The following is an 18,004-nucleotide window of genomic DNA, read 5'->3' on the forward strand; positions in this document are numbered from 1 at the left end:
AGCATCGGCAGGTGGCTGCCTCCACTTGCTACAACCCCTATCTTACACTGTTCTGATTTTCCAATTTCTTCATTTGAATGCCAGTCACAGCTCTTCTTACCTGCCCCCCAACATCTTTGTCTTTCACCACAATCTGCAACTCACTCCCAGCTGAAAACTTGTCAGTCCTGTTACTGAACTCTGCCGCAGGTCTACCAGCTGTAGTGCCTCTAGCTGCAGTCCGCTTCATCATTCAACGAAACCACTGGCCCCACCGATGTTGCCACTACGTAAGTACCTACAGGTCCATTGCTACAAGTGGCAACCACACTCTCTTGAGCCCGATGTGGACACGGTGCCCGCACCGGCTCCACCGACTTTCACCCAGCCACTGCCCAGGTCACAATGTGGCTGTCACCATTGCGGCCAATTCTGGTCTTAGGCACCAGCATCTGCACACAGTGAGCTCGTCACCTCACGAGTCAGTCTGCCAACATGGTTATCTTGTACCTGTCAGAATCCCCCCCAACCACCAATCTCCTGACATTCCGCATGGCGCGAGGCCATGCTTCACTGGACAGCTTCCTGCCTCCGTAAGAGGGAAGGACTCCTGTAACCCACTGGGTTACTGCACTTTTTGGCTGGCATTTCCAAGGCATTACCCAGCTGTAGATACCACTGAATCTTCCAGCCACAACTAGACCATAGTTGCTTTACACCTCAGCGATCACAATCTGCGCAACATACGGCACTACTGCTCCCACTGATGAAGAGCTCAGCATGGCACGGTGTGCTGAGCCGTGTCAATCCAGCCGGATGCACATTATGTGGCCAGCCTCCAAGAGTGGCACCAGAGACATCAACATCAGTGTACAGTCTCAGGTGCGTGTCCTGGTGTCATGCTAGTGCCACTGCTAATTCTGTGAATTATGGCTCCCATCTAAAGCCAACACAGCAGCTCATAAACACACTTCATCGCTCAAACTGTTTACAGTCATTCTATTGTACTGCACTTTTATACTCTGATTTGCCATTAATTTGGTTATGCTGTTGTTTGTTACTTAACTATTACACTTATGAACATTTTGTACTGTACTTGAGCTGTTCCAAATATAGTTGTTTATCGTTGTGCAGTGTTATGTTGTATTGAGAGCACCTTGAACAAGCTTATATTGAACAAGTTAATCACTGCATTCAACAATGACTTAACCACAAAATTATGCAAATTGCTTCAGTAATATTATATATGAGTCAAGCTTGAGAGTTCTGTCCTGACTATGTTCATAGATCTGACCTGGATAAATTCTTACTGGGTATGTTGTACAGAAGTTTTGTTACAGTCTCTCTCTATTTGCTTTCTCACCTTGATCAATTACTGAAAATAAGACTCAAAAATCTCAAAAACTTCACTGCTCGTCAGTCGTTCACTTTTGTACAACTTATTGCAAGAACATTATATCATAACTATTTATCTTACAATGTAGAACCCTTTCTACGCATCATGATCATAATTTAACATTTGACACTTAGGAAAGCACAACACATTAATAATACAATACACACAGTACAAAAAAATTGATAAGCAATTGGGGAATAGTTGAATTTTTCTGGTTTTTTTTTTTCCTTTCTTTTTTCCTGCATGAAAACTTAATAATTGGACCTGCATGTATGTATTACATTTTGAAACACCATACCACAGACAAAGCTTTTCTTGTGTTTTGAACTCACCAACATATGCTCTCCTCAGCCCATCAAATAGAAGAATAAGTGAAGGAATTATCTGTGATGCACATTCATTTGGTAATGCTACAGAACGAGCAGCACCTGTCGTGCTCAATAGAGTGCACAATCCCAGAACACACAGCTTCCGGTCATGTAATCTGCAGAAGCAAAAGAAAAGTGTGTTGTAATATGTGGGGTACAGGCAAGCTAGAGCAAAGAGAGGTTTTCACGACGTATTGAAGATGCACTTTAAATTCCTCATTCGAATAAGACATACATATTTTCAGCATGCCCTACACACATTGCGTATAAAAGCAGACAACTTCAACATCCATCTACATCTATTACTTATAAGACCCCCCACCGCAACTTTTCGCTTAATTTAATAGGCAATACTTATCTATTTAATATTATACAAACAAATAAGAAAATTTACCCTAAAAAGCAATCTGTATCATGTATCCACTGCTTCACAAAGTGGGATGTAATTGATTCAGTTGGTGAAACGACCATTTGAAGTTTCTCCAAAGTTTCAAAAAGAAGTTGTGGATTGTAGTACAGTGCTGCTATCACAACTTGCAAACACATAGTTCGTAATTCAGATGTTTTAACTTCACGAGTCAGCCGCTGAAGCACAAGCTCTACAAAGGATGGTATGCACTGGAGGAAAACAGATAAATAAATTAGTGAAAATAATATTTTTCCATAAGAAATGATTTAAAAATACTACTGCAAGATAGGTAGCAATTCTGTGCGTTTATTCAAAAGAGCACAACTGCTACCTTCATAAATACTCTACATACAAAAAAATAAATTTCAGTTACCAATATTTTTTAAGTCACACATTAAATAAAATTGTGTCCAGCTGGTATTCCTGTGACAGAACTGGTAAATTTCAATTTCAAGGTGGAAATAATGCACCTACAAAATTTAATACTAATTGCTGTGTGTTGTTATGAACACAAATCTGATCAGAAAAAAAAGGTTGTGCTGAAAGAAATTATCAAATAATAAAATATGTGTATCATATTTATCAGTAACATATATTTCTAAACAAGACATGTAGCTTGTTCATGTGGCTTTGTATATAAATTTATCCACAAATCACATACAGTGGATGACACAAAAAAATTTAGTACATCTATGTCCAATCACATCATTCTCAAGGTGCTGTTTTTGATATATGTTATGGATATGGAAATATGGTGAGATTGTATAGGTACAGTGATTACAAACGAACTGCCTTGTTCACCTGACTGCACTTCCACGTCAACTCAGCTTACAATGTGTTTACATTGTAATCTAACAGATACTGCCACTTTTTGTTTTCCTCTCATAATTAGTATGAGCCCACTTTAAAAGCGGAAATTTTTTTGTTTTACCAGAAATCAGTCGTGCAAACTACATACGTGGAAGCATTTCTACATTAAAAATCTAGTAACTATTTTATAACTCTCTCTTTAAATGTAGAAGTATACACTCTTTCCTCCAGAAGAAAAAAAGTAAGCAAACAATTAATAAGAATGAAAAATTCAAATGAATACAGACACTGAATACATAAACACCTTCAATGTTTAACAAAAATTCTGATAAGAACAATAACCAAAAGGTGCAAGGTAGAAAAGAAGTCAATGCATACCTGATCTATGCGTCCTTTGCACTGCAGAATGATAACTTCAAGCAATTTTGCTGCATGGCATTCAGGATCCTCTCCTGAATCACCTGTCAGAACCTAGAGTCAATGCACACATCAATATCTCATAAACACAGGAAGCAATCTACATGAAAATACGCTAAGTTTCTAAAAGCCTTTTTGTAATTGCAGTGACATATGCACGATTTTCTAAAGGCACATGCAGCAGTGCTATGTCGTCAAATATGAAACATTGAAATTCTGCCCCAAAATGCGAAATTACTTAATAGTATAATGGAAGGAAACATTCCACGTGGGAAAAATTATATATAAAAACAAAGATGAGGTGACTTACCGAACAAATGCGCTGGCAGGTCGATAGACACACAAACAAACACAAACACACACACAAAATTCAAGCTTTCGCAACAAACTGTTGCCTCATCAGGAAAGAGGGAAGGAGAGGGGAAGACGAAAGGAAGTGGGTTTTAAGGGAGAGGGTAAGGAGTCATTCCAATCCCGGGAGCGGAAAGACTTACCTTTTTTTCCCCCTAAGGTAAGTCTTTCCGCTCCCGGGATTGGAATGACTCCTTACCCTCTCCCTTAAAACCCACTTCCTTTCGTCTTCCCCTCTCCTTCTCTCTTTCCTGATGAGGCAACAGTTTGTTGCGAAAGCTTGAATTTTGTGTGTGTGTTTGTGTTTGTTTGTGTGTCTATCGACCTGCCAGCGCATTTGTTCGGTAAGTCACCTCATCTTTGTTTTTATATATAAATTACTTAATAGATGCTATATCAGAGCAGAATGTATCCAGACGAACTATTTTATCGTAGACAGTTTGAAATAGCTTTATTTTCTGCATATAAATATTGAAAACTTAACCAATTTTCAGTTACTGGTATCGTACATCACCTAGTAAAGCCCAGTTTGGAAAGATAAACTGCCTAAGAACCAGTTTGGAAAATAAAAAGTGTATGAATGCAACGCTGCACCAATGCACTCAGTGATCTGATGCCATGATAAACGTGGGTGGTTGAATGGCCAATTTAAAATACACACTGTGTAATGCAATGCAGTACTCAACTGTGGGACCCAAGATTTCCAAAGAAACATCTATGCTTGTTTGTTAGCTAAAGCTGAAAAAATGGTATAATGCAGACACTTAAGGTGAAAATTTAGGTGCAGATATTTTGAAGTGTGGTTGCATTGAATACCACTAGAGGTCGGGCCTGAACTATGTCATTAACAATACCCTGCTTGCCTTTGGCCTATGGCTTTGTTTGTTCTAACACAGGTTGCATGACAAATTCTAAAATTTATGCGTCTAATCATAAAAGAGAGAGAGAGAGAGAGAGAGAGAGAGAGAGAGAGAGAGAGAGAGAGAGAGAGATACGAATTTCGCAAAAACTAGATCCTACACTTTCCGGTCCCTACTCATAGATATCCCAATGGCTCTGAGTGGGCTATTGCTTATGCCTAAAAACTGATGACTCCTACTCAAACTAGGTACTCTCAGATAGAAAAGAAAGCGTCGACTATTGTATATGCTATCAAGAAATTCCATCTTTTTCTCTACAGTACCAAATTCTACCTAGTCACCAATCACGAATCATTGGTTTTCTTATGCAGTCCTACTGCATCATTACCAGAGAAAGCATCACATCACATTCAATGTTAGGCTCTTTTCCTTTCGCATTACAACTACGAGATTCATTTCTGCCCTATGAATCAATGTGCAAATGCCGATGCTTTGTCTCGCCTGCTGGCTGGTCACGACCCAGGATCTGATCAGGACGAATTGCTTTGTTTTGAAATTGATGTCACGGCACAGCACAAAGTTGATGGTTTTCCTGCGACCAACACAGGGATCGCGAAGGACGTAGCTTTTAATCTCGTTTTGCTGAAGGTTGTAACATTCGTACAACATGGTTGGCCAGACTCACCACCTTCTTGTGTCTCTGATCCCCTCCATAATTGTCACATCTTTTGACATATTCTCTTTTTTGGCTAGTGTTCCGCTTTTAGACACAGACCACGCTGCCCCTTGGATAGTGATCTCAGTGCTTCATTCAAAGGTTCTCCGTACATTACATGCAAATCATTGGGGTGTATCACGCACAAAAGTGTTCGCCCGTTGACATGTTTTGGCCCAGTTTGGACAGTGACGGTACATGCCCCGTTGCCTCCTGTTCACACTGTGTGATGCACCAAGCAGCTCCCCGGGCCTCACTGTCTTCTTGGTCGCCACCATTGCATAAATGGGACTGTATGCAAGTGGATTTTGTTGGCCCCTTTCTCAACGCATATTGGCTGTTGGTCACTGACACATATTCTAGTTTCCTGTACATCGTTCATTGAATTTCCACATCCATAACTGCCACCATCTAAAACTTTTCACTCTAAGGCTTGCCCACGATGTTAGTGTCCAATAATGGTCCACAATTTTCGTCGCAAGAGTTTTTGGCATTTTGCGATTTCTGTGGTATCCATCACATCCTTGTCCCACCATTCCATTCACAATCTAACGGTGAGGTGGAATGCCTAGTGCAAATGTTCAAAAGTCAGATTAAAAAGTACATGCTGCCTTAGATCGGTTGCTCTCCTCGTATTGTCTCAAGTCATTTGGCGAGGAGGCTGGTGGAGCTACTCCATGAGCGCCAGTCAACGACACTGCTACACCTCATCAGCATTTCCGATGTTGCCATATGGTTTGACATGGGAAGTCCATGCCTGAAGCACTCCAGACTGTACGCTCCCACTGTAGCATACCAGCTTAGCAGGAGTAGGACAGCAAGGGCCTCTCAAGAGTCTGATCTCCCTAAGAGAGAAGGAATGCAGTGATGTGTGTGTGTACTTTCAAAAGGCCATGCGTGCTGCAGTGCTGTCATCCACAGAGGGGCCTCGGGTAGGGGTAGGGGTGTGTGTGTGTGTGTGTGTGTGTGTGTGTGTGTGTGTGTGTGTGTGTGAGAGAGAGAGAGAGAGAGAGAGAGAGAGAGAGAGAGAGAGAGAGACCGACCTTCAGGGCCCACCATGGGCCCCAGTCTACATTAGACCAGCTGAGCTACACTCAGCCTCAGTTCTCTATATGTCTTGCTGCAGAATCTTTCTTACATACTGTGTTCCAGATGTTAACGGTACCGCGAAATAAAGTTGCATTCAGTCTATTTGTCGTGTTGTACTTATATCTAATTACAACAGCAATCAATGACAAGAAATGAAGAGGCTATTTCTGAAACTTCTTATTAGTATTTTAAGTATTCATGTCCTCGGAAATCGAGATTGCATTAACACTTTGCATGCAGCCGATTACGGCGATTGCAAGAATGGGAATAGGCAGTGGATGTAATGTTACACCGTGCCAGTTACGACAATTTTCTGAGGTGCTGAAAGTATATTTATAGCTCCCACAAATGTATGAAGTCTGCAAATACCGTAAATCCTACTGCGACCCCTAGAGGGCAGTACTGACATCACTGGAAAAATCAAGGTTTCTGAAGCCTCTGTTATTGTTGCTTGCTTTGTAGGTGTTTGCTGGCATTCAAATTGTTTTATGAGTTTTATGTGCAGTGAAGAGGAAGAATGTTTGGCGGAAATGATTTACAGATTTACAAAGTCCTTGCCAAGTCTGTAGATGATGAAAACTAATTACTTGACGATGACTCAAATTACATGTCATCTGCAAATAGTGGTGAGACTATAGACTGTTTTAAGAGTTGAGTTCCGGCATATGTTCATCATATTTTCATGGATTGTGTTGTTACTAATTAATGAAAAGTTGCTCCAGTTTCTTTAACTTGATTAAGTTCACATGACCGCTTTCAGCCTCTGTATTAGACCATAATCAGGTGTATCAAAATGCAAAATATTGATACAATCGCAAGTTAACTGTGTGTGTCATAATTATAAAAACCGTAAAAGCCAGTATTTGAAAACTGTTAACATGGTTTAGGTTAGAAAGAGTTTTCTGATGTGTTTCACAATTACACTGAATGTTTTTCAGATAAAACAGAAATAGTAAGTTATCAAACAGTAAAAAAGTCAAATAGATTTAAGAAACATTTTGCACCCAATGACAATGAGAAAAATGGGCATGTTATAAAAATGAAAAACATGAAAACTTAATACAGTATAGCCCTGTTAACACAAACTCGCTTAAGATGAACTCATGGATAAAGGGGGAAAAAAATTAATAATATTGATCCCAGCAGGAATATATTACTTCTTATGGGAAGTAATAGGTTTAACATCAGTAGAGGCACCAATGTTAGCACTGAACAGGGGATCATGGAGGAACTGTATAAGGGGGCTATGCTCCAGACTGAACGCTGAAAGGCATAATCAGTCTTAAATTATGATGATGATGGGAAGTTTTATCGATTAACATAAATTTCAGGTAATGCAAATTACGAGCTCTTTTTCAGTCCCTAGCGTAATTAAATTTCATTGTAACACAAACTTCGAAAGTTACAATTTTTCAAGGGTTAATTTTTTTCCAAAATGATTGCAAGGAAAAAAAGCTAACTACCCATTGCGGACACATTTTTAACATACTGTACATCAGCGGCCATGATTATCACCTCAATAAGTAGCATGTACAGTACATTTAAATAAATTCAATAACATTTAGAAAAATTGGCAAAGAGGAAACAGACAGCTTTTATTATACAGGTAAAGCTTAAGATTCTAGATGAAGTGGACCACGGTACAAAGAAAACAGCAACTGTAGAGCAACTGGGAATTCCCAAATCTACATTATCTACGATAATTGAGAGAGAGAAAAACCATCAATGCTGCTGTATCAGGTTCAAGAAATAAGTCTAAACGACTTTGTAGCGCTAAGTATGAAGACACTGCGACATTACGGCTAGAAATGGTTCAATCACGTATGTGCATCCAACATACCTTAAAGTGGCAGAATGATTCAGTCAAAAACAAGTGATACTGTCAAAAACATAGGCATTGAAGACTTCAGATGTTCTGCTGGTTGGCTGTATTGGCTCCAAAAGGGACATTCAATTTCATCTATACAAATTTGTGGTGAAACAAATAAACCTGATAAAGAAAGTGCGAACAGTCTGTTGCATGAATACGATCGAATGAGGGAAAAGTACACTTCATGTGATGTGTTCGATATGGCTGAAACTGGGCTTTTCTACAAATTTTTTCCAAGTTCCATCCTGGAGATAAAATGTGATAATTTTCACAGTGGAGCAGGCAGCAAACAATGTGTAATTGTTGCCCTTGTATGTAATGCGAATGGCAGCGAGAAGTTTCGTCCTTGGGTCATTAATATACCAGAGAAAGTGTTGTTTTACAAACATAAATGTGGACACCTTACCTTGAATTTACTCTCATCATAAGCAAGGTCTAACTGACTGCACATGACTTTGCAAGTGCTTAATCCGAACAGTCAAATGGTTGCTCAAAACAGACATGTTCGTCTTACAGTGGACATATGTACTGCCCATAACATACAGGATATGAATCTAAGCAACATAAAGATCCAGTTATTACCAAATGCAACAAGCTGCCTTCTTCCCTTGGAGCAAGGCATCACTTCTCTCATGAAGAGAGCTTATTGTAAGTGATTTGTAAACGCTGCAATTCGAGCTGCTGAAAACAATACTGCAACCTCAATTTGGAATCTGCTTGACAATAAAAGACATCGCAGCAGTCTGGCACTCTGTGTCGCTACATCATATATAGAAGTGCTTTAACAACAGGGTCTGGAAACGCAGAAACACTGAAGATATCCAATAGTTAGCCTATGCCACTTCACCTGATGAACCGACAGTTCCGCAAGACACTGAACCCTAGGATTGGCTTTTAGCAATTCATTAGTGCATGTGACAGTGTTACTGTATGTGCTTCTGCAGAATCTGACATGCCAAAAGCTGTGACCAAGGTGCAAGGAGGGTCATTAGAAAGAAGTGAGGAGGAGGATACAAACAAAATTCCACCAACCTATGAGATGTTTACAGCCTTGGACAGTTCAGAACGATTTACTTCAACATCCCACATCACTGCTGGGTTCATTGTTGTGAAATAACAAGATATTTTTGTTCCCACGAATATCAGTGAACCAGGCTTGAATTTTTTCCAAAAAAGTAATGTAATTTGTGAGTACTTGCACTTTTACACTCACTTTATAGTGTTATAAGTCTACAGTAATGCAAAGTGATTGATACTGTAATAAATTACAAGATACTGTGAAATTTTTAATTTTGCCATATTAAAATTGCATAATCTGAGGATGGCAGTTCGCTAATAAACCGATAGTTATTGAATGTTAAAACTGCATTTTGACTTCTTATCTCCCCCCATGCCTGAGGTCTATGTACAATCTTTAACTGATGGTTCACTTCCTGTACAACGAACTTTGTGACAACAAAAATATCACTGAAATTTGGCTTAAAAACACCAAATTTGGGAAATAAAAAACACAGAATTTGGCAAAACAACATCAGATCTGACTAAAATGCAACACTGAGTTTGGAAAATAAAATAAAAACCAAAGTTGGCATGGAAATGCCAAATCTGGCAAAAACAACACCATCTTTGATAGAAAACGACACCGAAGAGTGGTAAAACAAGACACCGAATTTAGGAAAAAAATAACAAATTTGGCAAAAGTATTAACTAATCCACAAAAAGTAACACTGTATCTGACACAAAATAATATCGATTTTGGTCATAAAACAAACAATTTTTTCTTGTCCTTAACTTCTGATGTGTTTCAGAATTACAACTGCACATTTTTAAAATAAAAGTTGAAGTAATTATTTGGAATTATTAAAAGTGTAAAATACTTGCAAGGTATGACCTTCAACAAGTGAAATTTGAATCATTAGGAACTACTGAGACTAGTACAGTTTGGACCCATCATCAACTGCTTAGAAAAGTTTGTTTACAAACAACTAGCTACAGCTGCGAACTTGCAGAAAATCTTTAAAGGACGTTGTCAATAACTAGGCAGTAGATATCAAATAAACTGGTGCTCCTTGAAATGCATTGCTCATTTAGTGCCTTTCCCTTGGCTTTTTTCACGGGAGTACAAGTTTTTTCTCTTCATAAATATCCATAAAGTAGCTCTTCTTCATTGCATGAAGGATTACAGGATTGTTTTCAATATTGTGCCTTGTGACTATCTTGTGAAATGTGAACTGTGAATGTGGCTTTGTTATTTATGCTGTTTTCTTTTCAATTCCGTGTGTTCCTTATACCACATTTTAAAATTTCTTCCAGTTTGCCTAATGTAACTCACATAACAGGCAGGCAGTGAATTTTATACATGCAATTGTTTTAGCGTATGTCACATGCAGTATTAATGTAATGTATCAACCTGTAGCTTCCCAGATGATTTTTTTGCCACATACTGCGCACACACATTGCATCCAGCAATTTCAGTGAAACAATTCAGTTTTTTATGTAAAAGGTTTCACTTATATTGCACAATAAACATATGCAAATAAATTAAAAAGCTTATTTTTATGGGATGGGGGAATGCCTTTAAATAGGGAACAGCATAAAATGCAACAAAAGCAAAATACCCTGCATTCTAAATTTTACTTTTTGCTAATTTTTTGTTTGTTATATGTGTAGTAACAAAAATGCAAGAAACTAAAAAAATTACACTAGAACTTTTCAGGTTTTTAGATTCCTTTGGAGAAGTTATCTTTGGACTCATTGCAAATTTTTGTAGAGCATTCAAAGCATATTGGCTTCTTGCAATAAAAGCAAACACAAGGCACATTCCTTTTGTTTTCTGGGTTAAAGGTGAAGATGTTTTCAAGTTTTATTATCTTTCTACAATGACTTCTGCTCTTGATTAAACTACACCTAAAACATGGCAAATGGATGCATGATTTTTGCAGTGTACATCAGTGTTGTCGACTCGCTTTTCCATCTGTGGTGTCACCTATGAGTTTACAAGCTCCTTCCAAAAGTTAAAGAAGCAGAGTCAATGCTGCCTGTGTAGGAGTTGTGAAGGACAAACAAATTCACCCCAATTATGTCCAATATGCAGAAAAACAATGCAACTGGCCATCACTGAGTACATCGCGCAGTTGAATACTTGCACACTTCTCATCTAGGGCATCAACACTACCTTTAGTGTGATTAGATTATGGAATTATTTTTGGCTTATCTGTATTACCAGCTTTACATTCGTCATGATGCATAGCTGAAATTAGAATCACAACCCTACCCTTCTTTGGCACAAATGCAACTTGTCTTAGATCATGCTTGAATGCATACATAGGAGAACCACCTTCCTTGCATCTTACAGGTAAGAATTCTTTTGGAATTTCTATCTTTTTCCCTAACATTCCTATGTACATTGGTTCTCTTGATTTGAGACTTGTTGCTAACTTGACTGAGCTAAAGTTGTCTGCAGTAATATTGTGGTTAGTCTGTTCAATTGGTTTAGGTAGATCACAACCTGAACTGGTATTTGGAACGGTTTTCCACTGAACTTAGATTTTATCCATCTACATCAATTCCTGTGTAAACACATGCATTAAACAGATAAACAGTGTAAGCATCAGTAAGACAATCTTTAAGACGTATTTGCCTGGTTTGTACATTTTGAATCTTCATTTACCACAAAATGATATAATATTTATAATAAGAAACTGAAATGTGTTATGCTATTTCTTAAGGCCAATGAGTCCTTTTACAGACACACCTTTATCTAAAAGTAAATATTAGAGAACAAAATTGTGGTGTTTTTAATGAGTACTGCAAAATTCTTAATTTTTTTGGCTCTGGTTCTTCCTCATATTTGAAGCCTATTTTTGAGATATAGAAAGTCTGTCTAGTTTCTTCTTATACCAAGATGCTAGCTTGATTTGCTGTCTAAGAAACCCCAATTTTACTTAATCGTACAGCTGATAAAATTTTAGCAAAGTCAAAAAATTACGTACCATTAAATGAACGTTGTACAAACTTAAATTAGTTTTCTGCTTCTGGATAATGCTAATTCCACAACTGCTGTTCAATTAATTAAAAGCCACTCCAGTTGCTTTTTTAGATCTTTATCAAGTTCATACAACTAATTTCTGGATTACCTATGGGATCTCCAGTGGCAAGGGCACAAGCAGATATTTTTGCCAATCACTTGGAAAACAATTCTTCAGACATCGCCTCTGGGCTTGTACAGTGTACTGCAAACATTATGTTGACGACATTCTCATTTTACTCCGTGGCTCACAACAAGAAGTGATCATTTCGCAAATGTATAAGGGGCATTCAAATGAAACCCGTTCACTAGTAATGGTGACCATTTTACTAACTCAAAAATGCAGTTATACACAGTAAACATACTCAAAAATAGTCACCACAACTGTTTGCACATTTATCCCATTTTGACACTAGCCTGTCGATTCCATCCTTGAAGAAGCTAGTAGGCTGCCGTCTGATCCAGGCCTGGACCCAGTCTCACACTTCATCATCAGTTGCGAATTGATGCCCACGAGTAGCTTGTTTTAGAGGTCCAAATACGTGAAACTAACTTGGTGATAGGTCAGGTTTTCTTTTTTTTTTTTGTGGTTTTAGGGCGCACAACTTCAACGGTCATTAGCGCCCAGACTACATTAGGAATGCACCGCGAGGCACAAGTTTAAAACAACAACTAAAAGGGAAAACACGACTAAAGATCGACAGGCATAGGATTTAAAAAAAAGCATAATTAAATGTCCTTAGAAAAGGTTGGTCAGTTTGATAAAATGAAGAACGCGAGCAGCTGCTCCTGGGTCATCCGCTAAAATGGCATCGAGAGTACATGGCAGGCCAAGATCAAGACGCAGTGTGTTAAAATCCGGACAGGATGTTAAAATGTGGCGGACCGTCAGCAATTGCCCACATGGGCAGAACGGCGCCAGCTCAGCCGTCAGCAGATGGCGATGGCTGAACCGGCAGTGTCCAATTCGTAACCGGGCCAAAACTACCTCCTCCCGCCGAGAAGGGCATGAGGAGGACGTCCAAGCCGCAGGAAGAGGTTTCAAGGCCTGAAGCTTGTTGTCTGTAAGTGCAGCCCAATCGGCATGCCACAGCGATAAAATGCGCCGACAAATGACCCTGCTACAATCTGACGAAGGGACACAACAAGAAGCTGTCCGAGGCTGGAGGACTGCAGCCTTGGCCGCGGCATCTGCAGCTTCGTTCCCAGGGATACCGACATGGCCAGGAACCCGCATAAAGCTAACCGGAGAACCGACGTCCACCAGCTGCTGAAGAGAGCGTTGGATCCGGTGCACGAAAGGGTGAACCGGGTACGGATCACTGAGGCTCTGGATGGCGCTCAGGGAATCGGAGCAGATGACCTATGCAGAATGTCGGTGGCGGCAGATGTAAAGAACAGCCTGGTAGAGGGCAAACAGCTCAGCTGTGAAGACCGAACAATGGCCATGGAGCCGGTATTTGAAACTTTGTGCCCCGACAATAAAAGAACAACCGACCCCGTCATTGGTCTTAGAGCCATCTGTTTAAATAAAGGTCATATTAATGAACTTCGAACGAAGTTTTACAAAACGGGAGCGGTATACCGAACCGGGGGTAACCTCCTTTGGGAGCGAGCTGAGGTCAAGGTGAACGCGAACCTGAGCCTGGAGCCAAGGTGGCGTGTGGCTCTCGCCCACTCGAAAGGTTACAGGGAGTAAAAAATTAAGGTGTTGAAGGAGGCGACGAAAGCAAACTCCAGGGGGTAGCAGGGCAGAGACATACCACCCGTATTGACGGTCGAGAGAGTCGTCAAAAAAGGAACGATAAGACGGGTGGTCGGGCATTGCCAGTAGCCGACAGGCATACCGACAAAGCAGTATATCGCGCCGGTAGGTGAGTGGCAATTCACCAGCGTCAGCATGAAGACTCTCGACGGAACTAGTATAAAACGCTCCGATCGCAAGTCGTAAACCCCGATGTTGTATGGAGTTGAGGTGGCGTAAGATGGATGGCCGTGCAGAGGAGTATACGAAGCTCCCATAATCCAGCTTGGAGCGGACGATCGACCGATATAGGCGAAGTAGGACGGTTCGATACGCTCCCCACGACATACCACTGAGAACACAGAGGACATTTAGAGAACGGGTACAATAGCCAGCCAAATATGACATGTGGAGACCAGCTAAGTTTCCTGTCAAATGTAAGACCTAAAAATTTTGTTGTCTCCACGAATGGGAGAGCAACGGGACCGAGTCGTAAGGACGGTGGGAGAAACTCTTTGTAGCGCCAGAAGTTAATACAGACCGTCTTCTTGGCAGAAAAACGGAAGCCATTGGCGACACTCCAGGAGTAAAGACGGTCAAGAGAACGCTGAAGACAGCGCTCCAGGAAACACGTACGCTGCGCGCTGCAATAGATGGTAAAATCGTCCACGAAAAGGGAGCCTGATACATCAGCTGGGAGGCAATCCATTATTGGATTGATCGCTATGGCGAAGAGAACGAAGCTCGAAACTGAGCCCTGTGGCACCCCATTCTCCTGGCGAAAGGTGTCCGACAGGACAGAACCCACACGTACCCTGAACTGTCGATCCATTAAAAAGGAACGAATAAAAAGAGGGAGGCGACCGCGAAGGCCCCATGTATGCATGCTGCGGAGAATGCCCGCCCTCCAACAGGTGTCGTAAGCCTTCTCCAAATCAAAGAACACAGCCGCGGTCGGGCCCTTCCGCAAGAAGTTATTCATAATGAAGGTCGACAAAGTAACCAGATGGTCAACAGCAGAGCGGCACCTACGAAATCCACATTGTACATTGGTAAGTAGACGTCGAGACTCGAGCAGCCAAACCAAACGGGAGTTAACCATTCGCTCCATCACTTTACAGACACAGCTGGTAAGCGAGATGGGTCGATAACTGGAAGGCAAGTGCTTGTCCTTCCCCGGCTTAGGGATCGGGACAACAATAGACTCGCGCCAGCATGCGAGAACCTGTCCCTCAATCCAGATGCGATTATAAGTACGAAGAAGGAAACCTTTACCCGCAGGATCTGAATATGAATAGAATCAGGCCCTGGAGCGGAGGACCGTGATCGGCCAAGTGCGTTTTCGAGTTCCCTCATGGTGAATGGGGCATTATAACTTTCACGATTCGAGGAGCGGAAGTTGGGTGGCCTAGCCTCCTCTGCCTGTTTGCGGGGGAGGAAGGCAGGGTGGTAATGAGCGGAGCTCGAAACCTCTGCGAAAAAGCGGCCGAAGGCATTGGAGACAGCCTCAGGGGCCACATGGACGTCATTCGCGACCGTCAAGTCAGAAACTGGTGAGTGGACCTTAGTGCCAGATAGCCGGCGCAGGCTACCCCAGACAACAGAAGAAGGAGTAAAACTGTTGAAGGTGCTTGTGAAAGCAGCTCAGCTGGCTTTCTTGCTTTCTTTAATAATACAACGACACTGTGCACGTAATCGTTTATAATTGATACAATTCGCCACTGTAGGGTGGCGTTTAAAGGTGCGTAAAGCACGTCGACGAGCACGTAAAGCGTCTCTACATGCTGCGGTCCACCAGGGGACCGGTACGCGACATGGAGAAGAAGTAGGGTGAGGGATGGAATATTCAGCAGCAGTGAGAATGACTTCCGTGAGGTGTGCGACCTGACGATTGCAGCTTGTGAAGGTTTGATCCTGAAAGGTCACCCTGGAAGAGAAGAGCCCCCAGTCTGCTTTGGAGATGGTCCAACTAGATGAGCACGGAGAGGGGGTATGCTGCAGGAGATGGATAACACACGGGAAGTGGTCACTCGAATATGTATCAGAAAGTGCATACCACTCAAACCGGTGTGCAAGTGGGGGAGTACATATAGAGTGTCCGAAAGAAAAGTAGGGTCGCCAGTATTGAGGCAGACAAGATTGAGCTGGTTGAAAAGGTCTGCTAACAGGGAGCCCCTCGGGCAGGATGAATATTTCTGGCACTTTTGGTTCCGTCCCAGCCCCAGGTACCAGTAAGAAGATATCCAATCTGAAGAAGATTGCTAGTATATCTGAATTGTCAGGTCCTAAATACTTTTTAGGTCTAAAATTGAATTTTTCTATTGCTAAATCTTCTGAATCTAGTATGGTGGGCATTGAAGTCTCCAGTTAACAAAAATGGTGCAGGTAGCTGAGCAATAAGTTGAATCATGTCTGCCCTGGTAACGGCAGACGACGATGGAGTGTAAACGGTACAAATAGAAAATGTGAAAGTGGGGAGAGTAATTCTGACGGCAACTGCCTGCAGGCCGGTGTGCAACGTGATGGGATCGTAGTAAATATCATCCCGGACCAGCAACATAACCCCTCCATGAGCCGGGATACCTACCACAGGGGGTAGGTCAAAACGCACAGAGGTGTAGTGTGCCAAGGCAATTTGATCGCATGGGCGTAGCTTCGTTTCCTGGAGGGCTACGACGAGCGGACGGTGCAAGCGGAGCAGCAACTTCAAGTCCTCTCGGTTGGAGCGAATGCTGCGAATATTCCAGTGAATAAGTGCCATCGTAAGAAGAAAAGGAAGATGAAAGAAGGGGTCACCTCGAAGGCCGCTGAGGGCCTGGCTTCGAGCGAGCACTGCCGCCTCTATCAGTAGGCGGACAGTCATCGTCCATTGGTTCTATAGGTTCATCGGCCATCTTGTTAAGATGGCCGGGAGGGGGAGCATCCTCCGCCGGTGAACGGCCAGATGTTCGGCTACCAGCAGTGCGGCCAGGCGAAACGGATGACGGCCCGGGGCGGCAACCGCTGGGTGGCGCAGGAGAAGAAATGCGCCGTGGCGGAGAAGGAGAACTGTGCTTCCTATGAGCCTTCTTGGAAGGTCGTTTGGTGGAAGTTCCGGTCGATGGCTGGGAGGTCGAGGTACGTAGGAAGTCTGCACGGGACGGTTCCTTCTTGAAGGGGACCCTCTCAGAGGGCACTCCCGCCTTTGGTGAATGTTTACACCTCAGGTCACACCTCCCGAGAAACAGACGGAGGGACCAATCGGCATGGTCAGAAGGTATCAGCTCAGGCAATCACCCCTCCCTGGGCCTGGCCTTTACCAGGGGGTACGTGCGTGCCTTACTTGTCTACCCAGGGCGGGGAATTACGTGTTACCCCGTCACCAGCTACGCGTGCGAACGCGTGGGTTGGCCTTCAGGCGCGCACAGGGAGGAAGGAAGAAGAAAAAGAAGAGAGAGGACAGACTGTCTCAAACGCCGAGGCGGAGACCAAAGAAGGCAAGGAGAAGAAGGCAAGGAGAAGAAGGCAAGGAGAAGAAGGCAAGGAGAAGAAGGCAAGGAGAAGAAGGCAAGGAGAAGAAGGCAAGGAGAAGAAGGCAAGGAGAAGAAGGCAAGGAGAAGAAGGCAAGGAGAAGAAGGCAAGGAGAAGAAGGCAAGGAGAAGAAGGCAAGGAGAAGAAGGCAAGGAGAAGAAGGCAAGGAGAAGAAGGCAAGGAGAAGAAGGCAAGGAGAAGAAGGCAAGGAGAAGAAGGCAAGGAGAAGAAGGCAAGGAGAAGAAGGCAAGGGAAAGAGGAAGGAAGACAGTGAGATGGAGAAGAACAAAGAAAGGAACCAACCAAAGAAGGAAGAAACAAGAAGTGAAAAACCAAAAAGACCACAAATATAAGTCGTGGGACCGTCCGTCTCCGGACGCAGGTGCTAACTACCCCCTTGAGGGGGATGGACTCGTTTTAGTCTCCTCTTACGACAGGCAGGAAGACCTCGGGCCTATT

The 18,004-nt window shown here is 42.3% G+C and overlaps 1 protein-coding gene across 2 annotated transcripts in view; it reads right to left on the reverse strand.

Annotated features, from left to right (window-relative positions):
- The window catches only part of LOC124613996 (importin-7), a 188,456-nt gene that overhangs the window by 60,191 nt on the left and 110,261 nt on the right, over positions 1-18,004 (reverse strand). For both annotated transcript variants that reach the window (XM_047142794.1, XM_047142793.1), the window contains exons 16-18: positions 3,341-3,433; positions 2,138-2,361; positions 1,708-1,859 (exon numbers count right to left, since the gene is read on the reverse strand). In XM_047142794.1, the coding sequence (XP_046998750.1) occupies positions 1,708-1,859; positions 2,138-2,361; positions 3,341-3,433 (469 nt within the window). The remainder of the gene's footprint in view (positions 1-1,707; positions 1,860-2,137; positions 2,362-3,340; positions 3,434-18,004) is intronic.

Source organism: Schistocerca americana, chromosome 4 (assembly GCF_021461395.2).
Source record: "Schistocerca americana isolate TAMUIC-IGC-003095 chromosome 4, iqSchAmer2.1, whole genome shotgun sequence".
In the NCBI taxonomy this organism is placed as follows: Eukaryota; Metazoa; Arthropoda; class Insecta; order Orthoptera; family Acrididae; genus Schistocerca; species Schistocerca americana.